The following is a 21,797-nucleotide window of genomic DNA, read 5'->3' as shown; positions in this document are numbered from 1 at the left end:
AAAAGAATAGATAAGTGGGGGAAGAAATTTATATGGGCTGGGCAGGCCCATTAAGAGACATCAACAGCAGACGAAAGAAAAAAAAAATAAAAGGGCTGCCATCTTTATTTAAGGAGAGGACGCACGTGAGGGAGCCACACATCATCTTGGAGGGCCGCACATTAACAGAGACGAAAATATCATCACGGCACATCAGACAAAAATTAGTGTGGAGGAAATTAAAGAAGGGAAGCCAATTGGTTTAAGGGTTCAAGCCATGATCAAGATTCAATCTCGGGTTTGCAAATAATTATTTTTATTAGTTTGATATACTTTATGTTATTCGAACTCATAATTATGGATTGTTTGTTATTTGTGATTTGCTTCTTGTTCTTGACTATGATATTCGGCTAAAACTCTCAGACTACCTAGGCATGACAATAGTTAAATAAAGGTTGGATTTTTATTTGGTTTTTGGCGTGGTTGTGGATATTTCTTGTACTGTAAAAGCTATGGGAATTTAACTTGGTGCATATGCGTGCTTGTGATTGTTTGATTATTGTTTATTGCTTCGTTCGATTCTTGGTGACGGTCTTTATCACAGAATAGAGTCGGGCTAGGGTTTTAGGTTTTGGTGAGTGTCTATATCACATAATAAATCTCTAATCCTTTAGGGTGAAAATCTAGTAAGTAACCTTAGAAACAATATTCGGTAACCTAATAAAATCAAGTGTGCTGCTAAACTCGTCGCTGTGAGGCTCGAGGGTATTAATAGGTCTCGGTTTGGTTATAAGTCCTTAACATTCCATTGTCTATTAAACCAAGATTAAAACCCGTAGTTGCTTTAGACGTTCGCGCTGTGAGGTAGAGCGTCTTATATAGGCACTTTCAAGAAATCTAGAGGACTGTAAGGAAATCTAGAAAGCCGGTGAGCGTAATAGCCTAGGTAGTCTTCATCGCCTTTGGTCAAAGTCTTCGTCCACATTCGTGTTTAGTCTTTTCTTTGATTTTTTCTAGTTTAATATTTTATTGCATTCTTAGGATTTCTAGAACCCCCCCCCCCCCAATCAAATAAACAATTAGTTAAAGTCCGTGTCAGTCTAAGTCTAGATAGAGTCGTTAGCGTAATTTATTAGAGTCTTTTGGGTTCGATACTCGGAACTTCCTTAGGCTATACTGCATCGATCGGTACACTTGCCGGTCGGGTGGTTTAGGGTTTGGAGAGTCTTAGTTTTATAAATTTAAAGCTTAGAGAGTCTAGTTTAGGGTTTAATTTAGTTAATTTAATTGAACCACTTTTAGCACATCAAGTTTTTGGCGCCGTTGCCGGGGACTCTTGGCGATTGCGTTGATTACTTTGTTTGGACTTGCTTGACATTATACGTGCTACGTGCTATTTGTTCGTTTGGTTGAGTCGTAGGAGTCTAGATTCATTTGTTTCCTTTTGATTTAGTTTGCCGAGTCAGTTGTTAGTCTTCCTCTTCTTCATCTCCACCCAATTCTTCACCACTCACTATGGCGAATCGCACAGTCTACGAGCAGGCGACCACTGGTTTCACCGGTGAGAATTCCCCCATCACCCTTCCGAACATCCCGAATGATAGGTCGTGGCGGATTCCTTCTTACATCATGACGGCCATCACCAATTCATGCCAGTTTCATGGACGTGACGACGAGGATGCACCCGCTCACATCAACCGCATCACTCGTCTTTGCAGCACCTTCTCCATTGAGGGGGTGAACCTCGATGCTCGATTTCTTCAGATCTTTCCATTCTCACTCGCTGGACGCGCAGCCGTCTGGTTCGATTATCAGCCAGCGGGCACTTTCACCACTTGGGCAGGTCTTCGCGATGCTTTCTTAGCCAAGTACTTTCCACCAGCCAAGGCGTCTCGCCTTCGTGACCAGATCCACTCCTTCCGCATGGAGCCTGATGAGCCGTACCACTTGGCGTGGGAGCGTTTTCAGACTTTGATCTCCCGTTGTTCTCAGCATGGTTTATCCGATTGGGCGTTAGTTGAAAAATTCTACAATGGTCTTACTCCTGAGATTAGAGCTCATTTCGATACTTCAGCAGGAGGGCAGCTTGTGGGTAAAAAGACAGTAGCTGAGTGCAATGATTTGTTTCAAAGTTTTGCCCATTCAGATATGGATTACAGCACTACCAGCAGAACTCCCATTCCTGTTCATACCACCTCGGCCGGTCGAGGGGTAAACCAAGTTAGCTTGGATCCATCGGTAGTTGCTGCTATAGTCGAGAGAGTTAGAGAGGAGTTGAGGCAAGAGATGAGGCAAGAGCTGAGTGAGATTAAGAAGAAAGTTGATAGGTGTGAGGTCTGTAGGGGAGGTCACGATACGATTGAGTGTCCCACACTTACGTTAGAGCAGGTTAAGTTCATAGCCGGTCAGTCTAGGGGTCAATTTAGTAATAATAATAATCTTTTTAACTCCAGCTGGCAGGGTAGTGGTAGTAGTAGTGGATATCGCTCTTCTGGCGATCCCCTGGTTTTCCATCGAGTCAGTATCAAAGTAGGGGACTGATTTATATCAGAGTGGTCGGTATAGTGGTTCAGGAGGTCAGTTCGCGAGTGGAGGGTCGACTCAGGAGAGTCAAGGCAGTGGCAAGGCTCCTGAGGGTAGTCTGAGCAGGTTGGAGGAGATGTTCGCTCAGATGATGACGCAGAATCAGTTTCGGTTTTACGTAACTAGTTTGCGTAAATTGACCGAAACGGGTCAAACGATATCATTTTTACTTCAAAATCCAGAATGTATTTAGTATACCCATATTATACAAGTATTCAAACTTGTCGGGTCTAAATCACATTCTATCCGGTCTTTCGCTTAATCGTGCGTAAACCGTATCATTCCTAAAACTAACCGGTCAAAGCTTAAGCTTAAATAAAAGGCCGTTAGGAATCTAATAGGTTAATTATAAACCTTTGTTCCAGATTAGGAAGCCCGGTAAAAGCTATCACCACTTATCGTTTGTGACTTATACTTGCTCAGGTAAATACATTTTGACTTATTTTCCCTATACGGGCTTGGGGTACGGTAATTAAAATACCGCTTGATCGGGCGCACAAGTCCTGCTCCCTATGGGTGTTCAGTCTTGAATAGCTTGTGTGATTTCGTTTAAACAGTCTTGTCTTACTTAAAGGCTTTGGGGGGTTATTGACCATGTCCCGGATATCCTTGGCATTATCTTACGAGATGGCCACGACCAGAGCACGGGGTGTAGGCGTACACCCGTCGTGTATAACTCTTTGATGTGGTGTGTCAATTAAATCTCTAGCCCGGACAGTAGATCCCGGGCCACCAGAGATATAAGTGCATGTAAATCGTTCACAAGTTTATATTATATAATTATCCCAAGTTAATAAAATATTTATGCCTTGTGCATTTAAATAAATTTTAAATCATTTTCAAAATGAGTCGGTTGATTTGTATTTACCAGTGTAAACTGACGTATTTTTCCCAAAAGATTAAGTGCAGGTACTATACGGAAATAGGCTGGCTGTTTCCTAGAGAGCGTCCACAATAGTCTCGCAAACTCGGACGACATTTATCTGTTGAACTATTTATTTCTATTTTTATTTGATCCGCCTGTGGATCCATTTCAACTACTGTGATATTATTATTACACTTTATTTAAAAGTTGAAATGTTTCTATTCTGCTTCCGCTGTGCATTATTATATTGTGTTGATTGTCTATGACGATGCCAACTACGTCACTGTACCCCACACCGGGCCCACCGGTGACACGTGGAAATCGGGGGTGTGACAGGTTGGTATCAGAGCCAACGCTGAGTGAATTAAACACTATCCTAATGTGTTTAATCTCAGTTACACAATTGCACATTCCTCGATTTTCGAGTCTAGACAAAGAACTTAGGAAATGTTCAACATTTCGTTTAATTTATTTTATTATTTATTATTGCATTGTCTTATATATTTTGTTGTGCAACTTGTTTGACTTTTGACAGGATCAGGATGCCGCCAAGGATGAGAGGTCGTGGAGGATTTCCTACATCGCACGATCATGAGGCTGGTCCCTCGCATAGGCGGGCCCCATCTGCTACACACCACACAGCCGCTAACGACCTTTGGAGGTCTTTTGCCGAGCCTGCTAGGCATTCGGTTTCCGCGAGCACTTCTCCGTCATTACCCCACTCGTTTGGGCCCCATTCGGAGAACGGGCCCCATGATTCGCTTGGATCATACATACCGTTGCACCAGTCACCGCACCAGCACCCAGCGCCAGCCTACCAGGGTTTGTATAACCCTAATGCTTATGTGGAGGAGCCAGTGGGCCATAACCCACTTGGGCAGGAGGACCACTTTTCTGGTGGTCACGGGATGGACGTGGACGAGGAGACGGACCCTTCGCTCCCACCATCAGGTACACCAAACCACCCGATTGAGATATCGGATGGGTCGCCATACACAGGATCACCATTTAATGGTGTGGACAGCTTCCAGGAGAGGTTCAAGCAGCATGATTGGTACTTCACCCCTAGCCACAACTCTCCTATGCTTCAGTCACTCCATGGTACTCCGATGCTCCAATCGCTCCATGGTTCGCCGGTGCACTCACAGCACCACTCGCAGCAGCAGCAGCTCCAGCAGCAGCCGCCTCTACCGCAGGACCTATCTGAGGCCCTGTGGCGTGACGTGATCACTCCGTCACCACCGCCGCCGCCAGTCTTACCTCCTCCGCCTCAGAGGCCTAGGAGGAATGCGCGCATGTCTACGCGCGGAGGGATTCGCATAGGCACCCCTCCACGTGTTAGTAGCAGCCGCTACACGTCCCTACCCGGGGAGTCTGAGACAGGGGAGTCTCAGCATCCAGTATCGGAGGTTACTTCTGTTCCGATCCCGCCTCTGCCGCCGCAGAATTTTGGAGAGCCGATTCCGGCTTATGCTAGTGCCGCTCAGTTCAACCCGTTCGAGCAGGTATTCCCTCAGGGTTATGATTACACGGGAGACCCTTATTGGCAAGCTGTGAACTACAGCTCACTCCCACATAGTGGTCCACTTGGAGACCCTTGGGCTGCTGGCCCATCTACTTTTGGTTACCCTCCGGGTTACCAGCAGCCACCGCAGCCGCAGCCTTACCAGCCGCCGCAGCCGCAGCACTACCAGCCACCACCACCGGCGCCTATGATGTCGCCACCGCAGGTTCAGGAGATCCTGCAGGGGATTGATAGCATGCGACGCGAGTTTCAGCACAATATGCGAGAAGATCGCCGACGCACCAGTGGCATGTTTAAGAAGGTATTCGATTTGCTCAAAGGTAAGAGCAAGAAGGATCGTTGAATCCTTCGATTATCATTTCGTGTACTCATGTCCCTGCGTGGACATTTATTCCAGTACCTTACCCCTGCGTGGGTATATCTATCTTCTCTACCCCTGTGTGGGTATGTTATCCTGTTAACCCCTGCGTGGGTTTGTTTTATTTTATTTTGTTATTGTTGTACTTGTTTAGCCCCTGCGCGGGCACGTTATTCATGCTAGTTATGTTATTTCAAAGTCCCGTTTAGGGCAATTATGTACTGGTATTCTATTGGAAATTTAAATGGTTAATTTGAATTTATCATTTTATTGTATGCATGAATAATATTAAAATAATGGAAAATATCAATTTTTATTTGATTTGCCATTTTATAAGAATCTTAGTAAGGTATAACCTAGCTTGAATGCCTTATAACAGGCCTGGCCCTGATGGTAAAACCTGGTTGAAAGGATTCAACTCCCTGTTAACATCTGAGAACATGTTAACATTCTGGGCTAAGCGTGATCTGTAGAATCACACGACCCACCTTTTAATAAATTATCTACAGATTATATCTGTATACAAGTCTATTAATGACTTGATACCTACGGGTTATGACTATGTCATATAGTGGCAGTTGTGGTCTATGACTCCCTGCCTAGTAAAGAAATATCTACAGATTACATCTGTATACAAGTCTATTAATGGCTTGATACCTACGGGTTATGACTAGGTCATAAAGTGGCAGTTGTGGTCTATGACTCCCTGCCTAGTAAAGAATTATCTACAGATTATATCTGTACACAAGTCTATTAATGGCTTGATACCTACGGGTTATAACTATGTTATATAAGGACAGTTGTGGTTTATGACTCTCTGTCTAGTAAAGGATTATTTGTTTAATTATACAATTTATAGTCCTATAAAAATCTAAATTTATAATTTAGTGATTGTCCTTGTGACTAGGCCTATGGTGCCAATATATATATTTTCATTCCTTGATTGCTAATCAGAGCCTGAATGAAATTTATTAAATTAACTGCTAAGGTTTTTGATACCATGGTTAATAAATCGTCTAGGACGATAATACTGTTAGGTTCTAAATAAGACCTTGTCCTTTATTGTAGCTTAACGCTACGATGGCCAAATCGGAAGAAACCAACAGTCATTCTGGGGAACGCTCAGATAATGCAAAGATTCACGTTACCGGTGCAGAATTGCAAGCACTGATTGATAATGCTGTCGCCAAGGCTATGGATAGGCAGTTCAGAGAATCTAGTGGTACTCAGAGTAGAACCCGCTCAGTGACGCATGTCAAGGCTAAGACTCATTCTGGGGCTCATAGTAAGCCGCCGTCTAAAAAGAGTGAGCCAAAGAAGGTTGAGGATGATAATCATTCCTCCAACCACAGCAGCGTCCCGAAGCAGGAGATTGAGCTGAAGCGTGACACGTACAACAGGTCCTGTACGTACAAATACTTTGTATCTTGCAAGCCCAGAGATTTCACTGGGGAAAAAGGAGCCGTCGATTGTATGACGTGGATCGACGAGATGGACACTGTAGTTGATATCAGCGGGTGTGCTGATAGGGACGTCGTTAAGTACGTGTCCCAATCATTCAAAGGAGATGCGTTAGCATGGTGGAGGTCACTCCTACAAGCTGCCGGTAAGGCCACACTGTACGGTTTGTCATGGGAACAGTTTGTGGCCCTGATTAAAGAGAACTTCTGTCCGCAGCACGAGGTCGAGCGAATCGAATCGGATTTCGTATCCTTAGTCATGAAGAACCTCGATTGTCAAACGTATCTTACTACGTTCAACACGCTGTCTCGTTTAGTGCCTTACTTGGTGACCCCGGAGCCACGTAGGATTGCTCGATTCATTGGGGGTCTGGCACCGGAGATAAAGGCGAGTGTTAAAGCTTCAAGACCTACAACATTTCGATCCGTAGCGGATCTATCCCTCTCCCTCACTCAAGACGTGGTTAGATTGAGAGCCATAAGGAGCTCTGAGGAGAACAAACGAAAACGTGAGGATGACACCTCACGGAGATCTGAAAAGCGACATAGAGGGAACAACGACCACAGGAAAGGGTCAGGGTCTAGGAAGAGTGATCATCAGTCGGGTGAAAAACCCAGATGCAAGTTTTGTAGGAGACACCACTTTGGGAGGTGTCGGTTTGAAACAAAATCCCAGTCTTCGGAGAAGCGATGTGGAATCTGCAAGTCCACCGAACATAAGGCTGTGGATTGCAAGAAGATGAAGGATGCAACTTGTTTTGGTTGCAACGAAAAAGGTCATATTCGGCCCAACTGTCCAAAGTTTGCGAAGAAGGCCGAGGAAGGGAAGAAGACTAATGCGAGAGTCTTCAAAATGGACGCAAAGGAAGCAGTCCTTGACGATAACGTCATTACCGGTACGTTTCTTGTAAACGATGTTTTTGCTAGAGTCTTGTTTGATTCTGGAGCTGATAAGTCGTTTGTAGATAATAAGTTTTGTAAACTGTTGAACCTTCCTGTTAAAACCTTAAGTGTGAAATATGAGGTGGAATTAGCCGATGGAACCATAGAAACCGCCTCAACTGTCCTAGATGGATGTGTTATATCCATTAGGAATCATTCTTTCCCGCTATCCTTGCTTCCCTTTAAGTTAGCTGGATTCGATATAGTGATAGGCATGGATTGGTTGTCCAGTAACCAAGCCCAGATTTTGTGCAATAGAAAGCAAGTAATAGTTAAGACTCCGTCTGGTGAGTCACTTACTATTCAAGGAGATACCCAGCATGGATTGCCTGAGCGAGTGTCCATGCTCAAGGCATCCAGGTGCATGCAGAAGGGATGTGTCATTTATATGGCACAAGTTACCATAGATGAGCCGAAGCCGAAGATTGAAGATATTCCTGTTATCTCGGAATATCCTGAAGTGTTTCCTGAAGAACTACCCGGATTGCCACCGGATAGACAAGTAGAGTTTCGGATAGATATCATTCCAGGCACTGCACCTGTAGCAAGAGCACCATACAGATTGGCACCAACGGAGATGAAGGAGTTGAGGACGCAGTTGGATGATCTATTAGCTAAAGGTTTTATTAGACCTAGCTCATCTCCTTGGGGAGCGCCAATCTTGTTCGTTAAGAAGAAGGATGGTTCGATGCGCCTGTGCATCGATTACCGTGAGCTTAACAAGGTCACTATCAAGAAATCGGTATCCGTTACCCAGGATCGACGATCTGTTCGATCAGTTGCAAGGAGCAAGTTATTTCTCCAAGATTGACCTAAGGTCAGGTTATCATCAGTTGAAGGTCAAGGATGAAGACGTACACAAGACCGCGTTTAGGACTCGTTATGGACATTACGAGTTCCTAGTGATGCCGTTTGGGCTCACCAACGCACCAGCCGCATTCATGGATCCCATGAATCGCGTCTGCAAGCCTTATTTAGATAAGTTCGTCATTGTCTTTATTGACGACATCCTTATCTACTCGAAGAGCCAAGCTGATCATGAGAAACACCTTCGTTGTATTCTCAAACTTCTGAATCAAGAGAAGCTTTATGCCAAATTCTCGAAGTGTGAATTTTGGCTTCGTGAAGTCCAGTTCCTTGGACATGTTGTTAGCAAGCGTGGTATCCAAGTAGATCCCGCTAAAGTCGAAGCAATCATGAATTGGCAGGAGCCGAAGACGCCTACCGAGATTCGCAGTTTCCTCGGATTGGCAGGATATTATAGGAAATTCATCGAGAACTTCTCAAGGATTGCTGCGCCCCTAACCTCATTGACCCGTAAGAAGACTAAGTTTGATTGGGGCCCTAAGCAGCAGGAATCCTTTGACATTCTGAAGCAGAAGCTGAGCAATGCGCCAGTATTGACATTGCCCGATGGAATAGAGGAATTTGTGGTGTATTGTGATGCATCGCATACTGGCATGGGCTGTGTACTCATGCAGAAAGGCAAAGTCATTGCCTATGCTTCTCGCCAGCTAAAGGTGCACGAGAAGAACTACACCACCCACGATTTGGAATTGGGTGCGGTTGTATTTGCATTAAAGCTATGGAGACATTACTTGTATGGAACCAAGTGCATAATTTATTCGGATCATAAGAGTCTCCAGCATCTGTTCAATCAGAAGGAATTGAACATGCGTCAAAGGCGATGGATGGAAACTCTCAATGACTATGATTGCGAGATACGATACCATCCAGGCAAGGCAAATGTGGTTGCCGACGCCTTAAGCAGAAAGGAAAGGGTTAAACCGATCAGAATCAATGCCAAGCGCATTGAAATAAGAAATAGTTTGAATGAAAGGGTGTTAGCTGCACAGCAGGAAGCTGTGCTGGAAGCTAACTATCCTGCGGAAAAGTTGGGAGTAACTGAGGAGCAGTTATCCCACGACAAAGATGGAATGCTACGTTTAAACGGACGAATATGGGTTCCGGTATATGGAGGACTTCGGGATGTTATCCTCCAGGAAGCCCACAGCTCTAAATACTCCGTTCATCCTGGAGCTGATAAGATGTACCAGGATTTGAAGTCAAACTACTGGTGGATTGGTTTGAAAAAGTCCGTGGCCGAGTATGTGGCCAAATGTTTGACTTGTGCGCAAGTCAAGGCTGAGCATCAGAAGCCGTCAGGTTTGCTTCAACAACCTGAAATTCCCGAGTGGAAATGGGAAATGGTGACAATGGATTTCATCACCAAGTTGCCGAAAACGAAAAAGGGAAATGATACCATATGGGTCATAGTTGACAGACTGACTAAGTCAGCTCATTTTCTACCCATCAAAGAGACGTATAGCTCAGATATGTTAGCTCAATTATACGTTGATAAGATAGTAGCGCTACATGGTATACCTATATCTATTATTTCTGATAGAGACACTAGATATACGTCACATTTTTGGAAGAGTTTCCAACAATCGTTGGGCACTCGTTTGAATTTTAGTACGGCCTATCATCCTCAGACCGATGGTCAGAGTGAGCGTACTATTCAAACTTTGGAAGACATGCTTCGAGCATGTGCGATCGACTTAGGTGGTAGTTGGGATAAGCACCTACCACTGATTGAATTCTCCTACAACAATAGCTACCATTCCAGCATAAAGGCTGCGCCTTTTGAGGCCCTATACGGTAGAAAGTGTAGATCGCCCATTTGTTGGGCAGAAGTTGGAGATGTCCAGTTGTCTGGACCAGATATCGTCTTCGAGACGACAGACAAGATCGTTCAGATCCGTGATCGTTTGAAAGCTGCCAGGGATAGGCAGAAAAGTTATGCGGATCCTAAGCGCAAAGATTTTCACTTTGATGTGGGTGAAAAAGTGTTGCTCAAAGTATCACCTTGGAAAGGTGTGATGAGATTTGGAAAGAAAGGCAAGCTGAGCCCGAGATACATAGGACCTTTCGAGATAATCGAACGTGTCGGGGCAGTCGCTTACAAGTTAAACTTGCCTGAAGAGCTTAGTGCCATTCATAATGTGTTTCACATCTGTAACTTAAAGAAGTGTTTCGCTGACGATTCACTGGTTATACCGCATACAGATATACACATAGACGAAAGTCTAAAGTTTGTTGAGAAACCTTTGTCGATTGAGGATCGACAGGTAAAGAAGCTTCGAAGGAAGCACGTGCCTATTGTTAAGGTCAAATGGGATGCCCGTAGAGGTCCCGAATACACGTGGGAAGTGGAATCCACGATGCAAGAGAAATATCCCCATTTGTTTGAATAAATCTCGGGGTCGAGATTTCTTTTAAGGGGGTGAGGATGTAACACCTCGAAAAATTTCGTCCAATAATGTCTTGACACGTGTCATAAGGTTCCGTTATGTGAAAACATACTTTAAAGGGACTAAAAGTGACAAACCGTGAAAACTATGGAACGTAAGGGTCCAAAGTGTCGACAATGGAGAAATAGGCTCTATGATAACCCCACATAATGTTTATAACCTTTAACGGATGGTTCATGGATCATACGACGCGGAAATTGCCTAAAAGTGAAGTATTGTAAACTATAGGGGCCAAAAGTGTCAACATGTTTAATTTATACCTCTGAGTGAACTTTTGGCAGACCCGAAGCTTTGTATAGCTAAAATATACTCACTAGAATATGTGGTTAAAATTTCATGAAGTTTCGTCAACGTATGAGAAAGTTATGGCCAAAACCGTACTTAAGGGACTAGAAGCGTCAACGTCGAATTCAGGGCTTTTCGGTTGAGCGCAAAGTTATCCGAGAGCATTACCATGTAGGTAAAAGTCCTAAGGTTCTTAAAAACCAAGTTTGGGGGTTTACGGGTCGAGAAAAGTAGCCGAAACATCACGTACAAGCACAGGGACCATTTCTGCCAAATTGGAAACAAGTTTGGCTGATCAGAAGGGTCAGGCGACCCGCCTGGACATGCCCAGGCGGGCCGCGTGGGACTGCCAGCGACCAGAAATTCGTTTTGGGTTGATTTGGGTCCGAATTTGAGTTGAAAACAGTTGTCTCTTGCCTCCTTTTGCACCAATAGCAACCCTTGCATGCCTACACCAACAGTACACCTCAAGAATCAGCTTTAAATCAGTTCTTGCAACCATTTTTGATCATTTTCAATTGGGAACAAGAACACATTCTCACAAGAGCTCTCAAGAACTCTCAAGGCAAGCCTTCTGGAGGAATTCTGATCAACAAGGCCGACTCCTAGTGATCATTTAACACTTATAGGACTCTTGTAAGCATTCAATTCGTTCTCTAATCCGTTTATGCTTTGATTATTAGTAAAAGTCAAACTGGGTGTTCATAACCTTTGACTTTCTGATTAAACGGATTTCTTTCAGTAATTTCTCGAATTGAAACTTGTTATAGATTGGTATTTATGTGGGAAACAAACCCTCTAAAGGTTACTAACTGATTCCCACTACATGCATGCTTAATGTCGAGTCAAACCTATTTCTAAAAAGTCAACAGAAGTGATTTTTGCGAAAAATGACATGATTTATGATATAGATGACATGCAACCTGATTGATCATTGAAAATAACTTGTAACATATATATAAATGTGTTTTAATCATCATCAACTCGACAATCTATAGTATAGCCACGAATCGGAACCGAAAGTCTTGTAAAACGATTATTTCGTAGACTATCGATTCGGATTCGTACATGCATGTTCAAGATCTGTATTGGAAAGTATTTTTGACTATTTTTATTGTAGTTAAACCTTCTGGAATTTTCGTTGATTGAGTCTATGCTTAGCCTGTTCGAATGCTTGTTTCCGGTTTATGCATAAAGTTGACTATTTTGCCCTTTTTGATTTAAAACGGGATTTTTGGAAAAATGAAAGGATAGAAATCTTTATTTTTATTATATAAACTTGCACCGAAAGTTTCGGATCAGTTGGTGGTCCAGATTGTGAGTTATGGCCATTAGCGTAAACTATATTATAAATTTACATAAACGGTCCTTTTTGCGTAGAACCCGTTTCTGGCCACGTTTTGGTACAAAACTTTTTACCAACTGATTATATATAATATTCTGGGAATTTTGATGATTTTTAATTAATTTTTGGCTGAACGGATCCTCGATCACCTAGCCATTTCGGCTTATGTCGGTTTTGACCGTTTTAGCCATAAAACGAGTTTTACACATCCATTTGACCCGAAACCTTTTTCTACTGATTTTGTATGATGAATAAATTATTATAAGACTTCTGGAAATATAAAAATCTCAGATTTACTGCGAAAACCCGAAAGCGCCCTTAAATCGTATTTTTAGCGTTTTAAGCGCATAGTAAGCGTTGTACTTGTTTTAAACCTATAAAACTTATACCTACTGATGTAAATCACATATTTTCATATAATAACAGTAAGTATGATATTTTGAACTCAGGTTTCCAGTTTTGGCATTTTTAGCCCTTGTGAAATTACTAAATTGCCCCTACGGTGCATAGTTTGGTTTTAAATGATATATTTGACATATGGGTCATACCCTACTGATATAATATGTTATATTAAGCATATGTACTGTATGAACCAGACCCGAAACTCAGATTTCTAATTTTACCCTTTTATTATCTTTTAAATGACCAAAATGCCCTTCTAAGGCATAAATTGAGTCTAAAATTATCCCGGGCAATATAGGACATAACTTACTGATATAATATCATGTTCTAAGCATATTAATTCAGGGAACTTGCATTTGAATCTTTTGGCTACCCGTATCGCCCTTTTCGCATTCGGTTCGGTTTACGTAACTAGTTTGCGTAAATTGACCGAAACGGGTCAAACGATATCGTTTTTACTTCAAAATCCAGAATGTATTTAGTATACCCATATTATACGAGTATTCAAACTTGTCGGGTCTAAATCACATTCTATCCGGTCTTTCGCTTAATCGTGCGTAAACCGTATCACTCCTAAAACTAACCGGTCAAAGCTTAAGCTTAAATAAAAGGCCGTTAGGAATCTAATAGGTTAATTATAAACCTTTGTTCCAGATTAGGAAGCCCGGTAAAAGCTATCACCACTTATCGTTTGTGACTTATACTTGCTCAGGTAAATACATTTTGACTTATTTTCCCTATACGGGCTTGGGGTACGGTAATTAAAATACCGCTTGATCGGGCGCACAAGTCCTGCTCCCTATGGGTGTTCAGTCTTGAATAGCTTGTGTGATTTCGTTTAAACAGTCTTGTCTTACTTAAAGGCTTTGGGGGGTTATTGACCATGTCCCGGATATCCTTGGCATTATCTTACGAGATGGCCACGACCAGAGCACGGGGTGTAGGCGTACACCCGTCGTGTATAACTCTTTGATGTGGTGTGTCAATTAAATCTCTAGCCTGGACAGTAGATCCCGGGCCACCAGAGATATAAGTGCATGTAAATCGTTCACAAGTTTATATTATATAATTATCCCAAGTTAATAAAATATTTATGCCTTGTGCATTTAAATAAATTTTAAATCATTTTCAAAATGAGTCGGTTGATTTGTATTTACCAGTGTAAACTGACGTATTTTTCCCAAAAGATTAAGTGCAGGTACTATACGGAAATAGGCTGGCTGTTTCCTAGAGAGCGTCCACAATAGTCTCGCAAACTCGGACGACATTTATCTGTTGAACTATTTATTTCTATTTTTATTTGATCCGCCTGTGGATCCATTTCAACTACTGTGATATTATTATTACACTTTATTTAAAAGTTGAAATGTTTCTATTCTGCTTCCGCTGTGCATTATTATATTGTGTTGATTGTCTATGACGATGCCAACTACGTCACTGTACCCCACACCGGGCCCACCGGTGACACGTGGAAATCGGGGGTGTGACAATCAGGCGTTCGTTAAAAGTCAGGAGAAGACTAATAAAAACCACGAACTTCAGCTCAAGAGTCAGCAGTCTACTCTTTTAGACCTTCAGAGGACAGTAGGGGATATAGCTAGGCAGTTGAGAGAGTCCCCCTCTGGTCAGTTTTCAGGTACCATTCACCCGGTTAACCATTCTGTGAAAGCCATCACTACTCGTAGTGGGGTGAGTCTAGGAGAGGTCGCGAGAGAGAGTGCTGAGTTAGAGAGTGATGCTGAGGTAGATGAGGAGATAGAGATGAAGGCCCCAGGTAAGGTGCAACATAGGCTTGGCCCAGCAAGTACCGCACATACCGAGGAGCCTCAGGTTGAGAAGAAAGTGGAGAAGCAGCCGGGTAGGGCTAGGGCGGCACCAGTGATTGATTACTCCCGTCTTCCGTTTCCTGCCCGTGCTAAGCAGCAGCAATACGCTAGGGAATACGAGAAGTTTCTTACGATGTTCACCCAATTAAAAGTCAATCTTTCGTTCATAGAGGCCCTGAGATCCATGCCCAAATATGCCAAGTTTCTTAAGGATTTCCTCAAGCGTAAGGATAAGTTAGGTGAGTGTTCTATTACTCCACTGAATGGCGAATGTTCTGCGGTTATTCTAAACAAACTTCCTGAGAAACTCACTGATCCGGGCATATTCACGATCCCTTGTTTATTTGGTGGTGATGTTCAAAACCACGCGTTGGCAGACCTTGGTGCTAGTATTAATTTGATGCCTTATTCATTTTACGAGAAACTAGGCCTTGGTGATTTGAAGCCGACTCGTATGACCCTCTCGTTAGCAGATAAGTCAGTTAAGTATCCTAGGGGGATCGTAGAGAATTTGTTAGTAAAGGTGGATAGGTTTGTCTTTGCAGCAGATTTTGTAGTGCTAGACATGGAGGCTGATGAAAAAGTGCCATTGATTTTAGGGCGCCCGTTCTTGAACACCGCTAAAGCGCTTATAGATGTCTTCTTAGGCACAATTACACTTAGAGCGGGCGACGAGTCAGTAGTTTTCGAGGTGAATACTACGAGAGGGTCGAGTGAGGGAGTTGAGGCGGTCGCGTTGTTGAAAGAGAGTGAGAAGGTTGAGAGCGATCAGAAAAAGGTGGTGACTGAGCTGAGTGTGGAGAAGGTGTTAAAACCCAAGTGTGGGGATCCACCTGATAGGAGAGTAGAGGAGATAAAGAGAGATTGATGAGGTTAGAATCTAAGATAGAGACGCTGAGTAAGGCTCAGTGTGGGGATAGATTTCGATATTAAACATCTAGATTCAAACCGCCCGATGACGAGTTGAGAGATTGCGAGAGATATGAGGGAGTTTGGAGAGATGCGGGCAATGATAGGTTTGATAGTGTTGTAGCCCGTAGTAGTTGGTATGGAGGTGAGCTGCGCTTATATGATCCTCCATGAAGTGCGTGAAAAATTGTGCATCATTTGTAGAGTTTGTATATTGAGTCTTTTATTGTGTACCATGAGTCTAAGTTACTAGTTATTGAGTCAGTCGTTCGTGTCGAGTCGGTATTGCTTTGGTGTTTGCTTGTTTTTGTTTATGCAGGTTTGAATACGTACCACCCGTACTCAATCTCCATTCGGGTGATTTTGGAGCTGCTTATCAGATTTCAGGCATTTATCAAGCATACCAGTTAGAGTCACAGCCGATCGCGAATGAAATGCTATACGATCAAGCTGGATTGGACGAGAGTTTGGAGCTTATGCGTCATATTACCAGCTAAGTCCTTTCCAATTTTGCCCTAGTCTTTTTATTTCTTATTTCTTTTTAGTTTTTGAGTCGGTTTCCATCTTACATTGAGGGCAATGTAAAATTTAAGTATGGGGATGGGAACTATTGTTCAGTGTGTCTAGTTAGAAGTGTTTTGAGTCAAAAAAATGAAAAAATACAAAAAAAATAAAAAAATTGAAAAATCCAAAAACATTAAAAAAATTAGAAAATGTCTTTTGAAATTAGAAGTTTGCAAAATAAAAACGGAAAATGATAGAAAAGTCGGGTTTTTGTTCGGGTGCAAATAATGATAATATCAGATTAAAATAATTGAGCTTGTGTCTAGTTTGGGATATGCGGGTAGGCTCGATTCGGTTCTGGGTCCCTTTGATCTTAGGAAAATTGGTATTTAATAAACCAATCTTTGCCCAGTTGGTAAATAATAATCCAACCTACAGAATTGGTATATAATAATCCTACCTATCAATATGTTGGTACTCAATGAACCTCCGTTAGTTTTTTTTAACTGAAGTTAGTTTTTAAGTTTTATTTATTACACAAACAGTCCCTGTAGTTGTAATTTACTAGTTTTAACTATGAGTTAATAGCCAAAATGGTCCCTGAGGTTAATAGCCACAACACCGCCACCGCCACAGACGATGACTGACCAAAAACATCACAGATTCAACAGCTCTAGCGACGGTGGTGGTGGTGGTGGTGGCGGTGCGGTGGTGGCGGTGGTGATGTGGCGATGGTTACGGTGGTGGAGGTGCTGTGGCGATGGTGGTGGTGGTGGTGGCGGTGCGGTGGTGGCGGTGCTGTGGCGGTGGTGGTGGTGGTGGCGGTGGTGGTGGCGGTGGTGGTGGCGGTGATGTGGCTATTAACCTCAGGGACCATTTTGGCTATTAACGCATAGTTAAAACTAGTAAATTACAACTACAGGGACTGTTTGTGTAATAAATAAAACTTAAAAACTAACTTCAGTTAAAAAAAACTAACGGAGGTTCATTGAGTACCAACATATTGATAGGTAGGATTATTATATACCAATTCTGTAGGTTGGATTATTATTTACCAACTGGGCAAATGTTGGTTTATTAAATACCAATTTTCCTTGATCTTAATATACCTAAATGTCGGTCTACTAGTGGGTTCTCATCTAGGGAAAGTGGGGAAATTGAAACCGCCAAAAATACCATAAGGGGCACCGTTATAAGTTAGAGCCGTTAGAGTTTGTGATCATAAAAAAAATAGAACAAAAAGTGAGCTAGAAACTAAATGAAAGTAGCCATTCCTATGTAGTCTGAGCTGGGGATAGCGACTCTACAGCAAGATTACCGCTAGGGTGTATGAAATCGACCGTGCAAAGCAATAAAAAGAAAAAAAATAATAAAAAGTACCGAAACTAAGTAGTCTGGGTTGGGAATAGCGACTCTACAGCCGGATTACCTCCTGTTTTGGGAAAGCACCGTCTAGACTCACGAAAGAAAAAAAAATTGAAAAAAAATGGAAAAAAAATTGATTGTAAACTCTCTTGGTTTTGATATAAGACGGTTGGGAATTGGTACAGTGATCGTTCCTTTTGTCCTATAAGTTTGAGGTGGGAGTAGATGAGAATGCAATTTCTAGTGTGAGACCCTAGGTGGATTGACCCACACTTGAACTAAATCGCATGATAAGAGTTTAGAACCGGGTTCGGGTTTAAAAGGACACGAATACTTGCAATCGCGGCTAACACAAGTTTCAGTTTTAATAAGTAATTTAAGCTTTTGTCCCGAATGGTTATTCCGACTATGATTCCGTTTTGCATAATTCTTTTTCGGGACGAAAAAAGGTTAAGTGTGGGGATTTTTGATGTACGGTAAAATACATATATTTGTCCCGTGTAAATTGTATAATTATTGTATAGTTTTTATTTGTTTTATTTGGTTATTCGTAGTATATTATGTTATTTGGTGTTTTGGCAGGTTCTGGTGCAAATGGAGGAAAAATGAGCAATATGGAAATAACCAGCCAGTTGAGTAGAGTAGGGCGCCAATAACCGAATTAAAATTCCTTGATTGGGCCGAGCCTACTATATATTGATTGAAGGAATTGGCCAAGTATTATTATAAAGGAGGTAACAGTTGTTTTGAAAGAGTAAAACAAAAGATCCATATATGTTGAAGTGGGGGACGATAAGGGCTTAAAGCCCAACAACAGATGTGATATTATGAATGTTGGGAGCAATATAATTAAAAACTTGGACGTAAAAAAGAATAGATAAGTGGGGGACGAAATTTATATGGGCTGGGCAGGCCCATTAAGAGACATCAACAGCAGACGAAAGAAAAAAATAAAAGGGCTGCCATCTTTATTTAAGGAGAGGACGCACGTGAGGGAGCCACACATCATCTTGGAGGGCCGCACATTCACAGAGACGAAAATATCGTCACGGCACATCAAACAAAAATTAGTGTGGAGGAAATTAAAGAAGGGAAGCCAATTGGTTCAAGGGTTCAAGCCACGATCAAGATTCAATTCCGGATTTGCAAATAATTATTTTTATTAGTTTGATATACTTTATGTTATTCGAACTCATAATTATGGATTGTTTGTTATTTGTGATTTGCTTCTTGTTCTTGACTATGATATTCGGCTAAAACTCTCATACTACCTAGGCATGACAATAGTTAAATAAAGGTTGAATTTTTATTTGGTTTTTGGCGTGGTTGTGGATATTTCTTGTACTGTAAAAGCTATGGGAATTTAACTTGGTGCATATGCGTGCTTGTGATTGTTTGATTATTGTTTATTGCTTCGTTCGATTCTTGGTGACGGTCTTTATCACGGAATAGAATCGGGCTAGGGTTTTAGGTTTTGGTGAGTGTCTATATCACATAATAAATCTCTAATCCTTTAGGGTGAAAATCTAGTAAGTAACCTTAGAAACAATATTCGGTAACCTAATAAAATCAAGTGTGCTGCTAAACTCGTCGCTGTGAGGCTCGAGGGTATTAATAGGTCTCGGTTTGGTTATAAGTCCTTAACATTCCATTGTCTATTAAACCAAGATTAAAACCCGTAGTTGCTTTAGACGTTCGCGCTGTGAGGTAGAGCGTCTTATATAGGCACTTTCAAGAAATCTAGAGGACTGTAAGGAAATCTAGAAAGCCAGTGAGCGTAATAGCCTAGGTAGTCTTCATCGCCTTTGGTCAAAGTCTTCGTCCACATTCGTGTTTAGTCTTTTCTCTGATTTTTTCTAGTTTAATATTTTATTGCATTCTTAGGATTTCTAGAACCCCCCCCCCAATCAAATAAACAATCAGTTAAAGTCTGTGTCAGTCTAAGTCTAGATAGAGTCGTTAGCGTAATTTATTAGAGTCTTTTGGGTTCGATACTCGGACTTCCTTAGGCTATACTGCATCGATCGGTACACTTGCCGGTTGGGTGGTTTAGGGTTTAGAGAGTATTAGTTTTATAAATTTAAAGCTTAGAGAGTCTAGTTTAGGGTTTAATTTAGTTAATTTAATTGAACCACTTTTAGCACATCAGTTATCTAGATCGTTTGGGCAATGGTAAACAAAACAAAGTTATAATACAAGGTTTTTCCAACGACATATATATACTATTCGAGTTTTTATTCCAAAAATGATTTACAAATTTGGATTTAATTAAACAAATGTTTTGAGGTTAAGAATCATGGCTACGAGATTTTATAAATTGTAACCAATTTGATTTGAGTTGGTTAATTATGTCGCAATACTATACTTTTCAAAACAAGGTTTTTAAATAAGTATTGCAACACATAAAACGAGCTATGAATCTGAAACTCATACAAAACCTATGTACTCGCCGGCATTTTTATGCTGACGTACCTATTTTCACATGTGTTTCAGGTACAATAGTTGGTGATGCTTGATGATGATATTGTGTACTCTCACATAGGATTGGACGAGGCCTTAGTGACTTAATAACAATGAAAGACTATTTGTACATGTTTTGTTTTAAATTTCCAATGTAATGTAATACATTTGATTTAATAAAACAAAATTATTGATTCCATGGTTGTGAAACAATGATTCTGTTACAACACTCCCTGACGTTTCCGCCACGTTTTGTTGTTTTACGTGGTCGGGGTGTGACACATTAGACACTAACAACAAACAGGATACAATACACAAACATATAGCAACAAGAATTCAAGGAAGGAAAACCAAATTTTCACACAAGTAACAACCAAGAGCACAGATGCGTCAAACCAAATAAAGAAGATATAAAACAAATATAACCAGAAATAAACTCACACAGGCGAATCCAAGACAGGGAGTCAGATCAGAGGTTCATCACTCAAAAGGTGCCTCTGCAAACTTTGTCAAAGAAGCCTCCTAGACCTAGAGACACAACAATAAGATCAACACAAATGCAACAGAGTGAACCCTCTCTGTGTCCCAAATCCAAACCGGTCCAACTACCCCGGCAAAAGTAATGCCTAGACTCGAAACAATATGCAAGTGTGACAAGAAAAATAAAATCAAGGCCAAGGAACGAACTCACCAAGGGTGCGTTTAACTCCAAGCGAACCTGTTCCGTAACCTTCGAGGGTTACAAGAACAAGGTTAGAAGAAAAAACCAGCTACCAGATTCAGTTAGTTTGCCTCGCAGCCTTCACTTAGGGCTACCAGGACCAACGTGAATCAGCGAAGAACACCAAACCCTAAGTTAGGGTTTCAACTTTGACGACCTTGAACCTCCTATGTCCGGCACAAACCCTGAGATGCAGAACCAATAAAGATCTGAAGTCGGCAAATAGAGTATTCACCAAGACTTAACCAGATAAAGAACAGAATCAACTTCAATCCAACCAGATCTGAGCAGATCTACCACAAGATGCACAGCGGCTTATCTACAAGAGTTGAAGTCTGAAGTATAAAGAAAGTTCTAGTTGTTCAGTCAATTATTCACGCAGACGTTTCTCTCTCTCTCTATCTCTCTCTCCAATTTGAGCGATTAGGGGTTCTAAAGTTTTGTCACAGATTTGTCTTGAATCTGTGAAGTTAGATTAGAGATCTTGTTAGTTTGCCTCGCAGCCTTCACTTAGGGCTACCAGGACCAACGTGAATCAGCGAAGAACACCAAACCCTAAGTTAGGGTTTCAACTTTGACGACCTTGAACCTCCTGTGTCCGGCACAAACCCCGAGATGTAGAACCAATAAAGATCTGAAGTCGGCAAATAGAGTATTCCCCAAGACTTAACCAGATAAAGAACAAAATCAATTTCGATCCAACCAGATCTGAGCAGATCTACCACAAGATGCACAGTGGAATACAGAAACCCAAAGAACTCCTACCAGAGCTCTGATACCATGTTATAAAACATGGATCTAGATACCAATCTTCGCAACGAACAAACAAGATTAACAGATCTGTATGAATACAAAGATCAACGGAATCACAAAAACAACTCTCAAACAACTCCTAAAGGTTATTAATACAATAACCTTCAACGACTAACAAGATCTCTAATCTAACTTCACAGA

At 41.7% G+C, this 21,797-nt stretch overlaps 1 protein-coding gene across 1 annotated transcript; it reads left to right on the top strand.

Moving 5' to 3' along the window:
• The first annotated feature begins 1,494 nt into the window (after positions 1-1,494).
• On the top strand, positions 1,495-15,752 carry LOC110924024. The gene is made up of 2 exons (XM_035985378.1): positions 1,495-2,484; positions 14,601-15,752. The coding sequence occupies exons 1-2, from the start codon at positions 1,495-1,497 to the stop codon at positions 15,750-15,752; spliced, it is 2,142 nt and encodes a 713-aa protein (XP_035841271.1).
• The last annotated feature ends 6,045 nt before the right edge of the window (positions 15,753-21,797 follow it).

Source organism: Helianthus annuus, chromosome 16 (assembly GCF_002127325.2).
Source record: "Helianthus annuus cultivar XRQ/B chromosome 16, HanXRQr2.0-SUNRISE, whole genome shotgun sequence".
Classification (NCBI taxonomy): Eukaryota; Viridiplantae; Streptophyta; class Magnoliopsida; order Asterales; family Asteraceae; genus Helianthus; species Helianthus annuus.
Note: the sequence above shows the minus strand (reverse complement) of the source record. Positions and strands in the feature narration are given on the sequence as shown.

Coding starts and splice junctions, on each gene's coding strand:
- LOC110924024 (XM_035985378.1), top strand. CDS start 1,495: ATGGCGAATCGCACAGTCTACGAGCAGGCGACCACTGGTTTCACCGGT. Junction 2,485..14,600: donor GCTCTTCTGGCGATCCCCTG/GTTTTCCATCGA, acceptor CACGAACTTCAG/CTCAAGAGTCAGCAGTCTAC.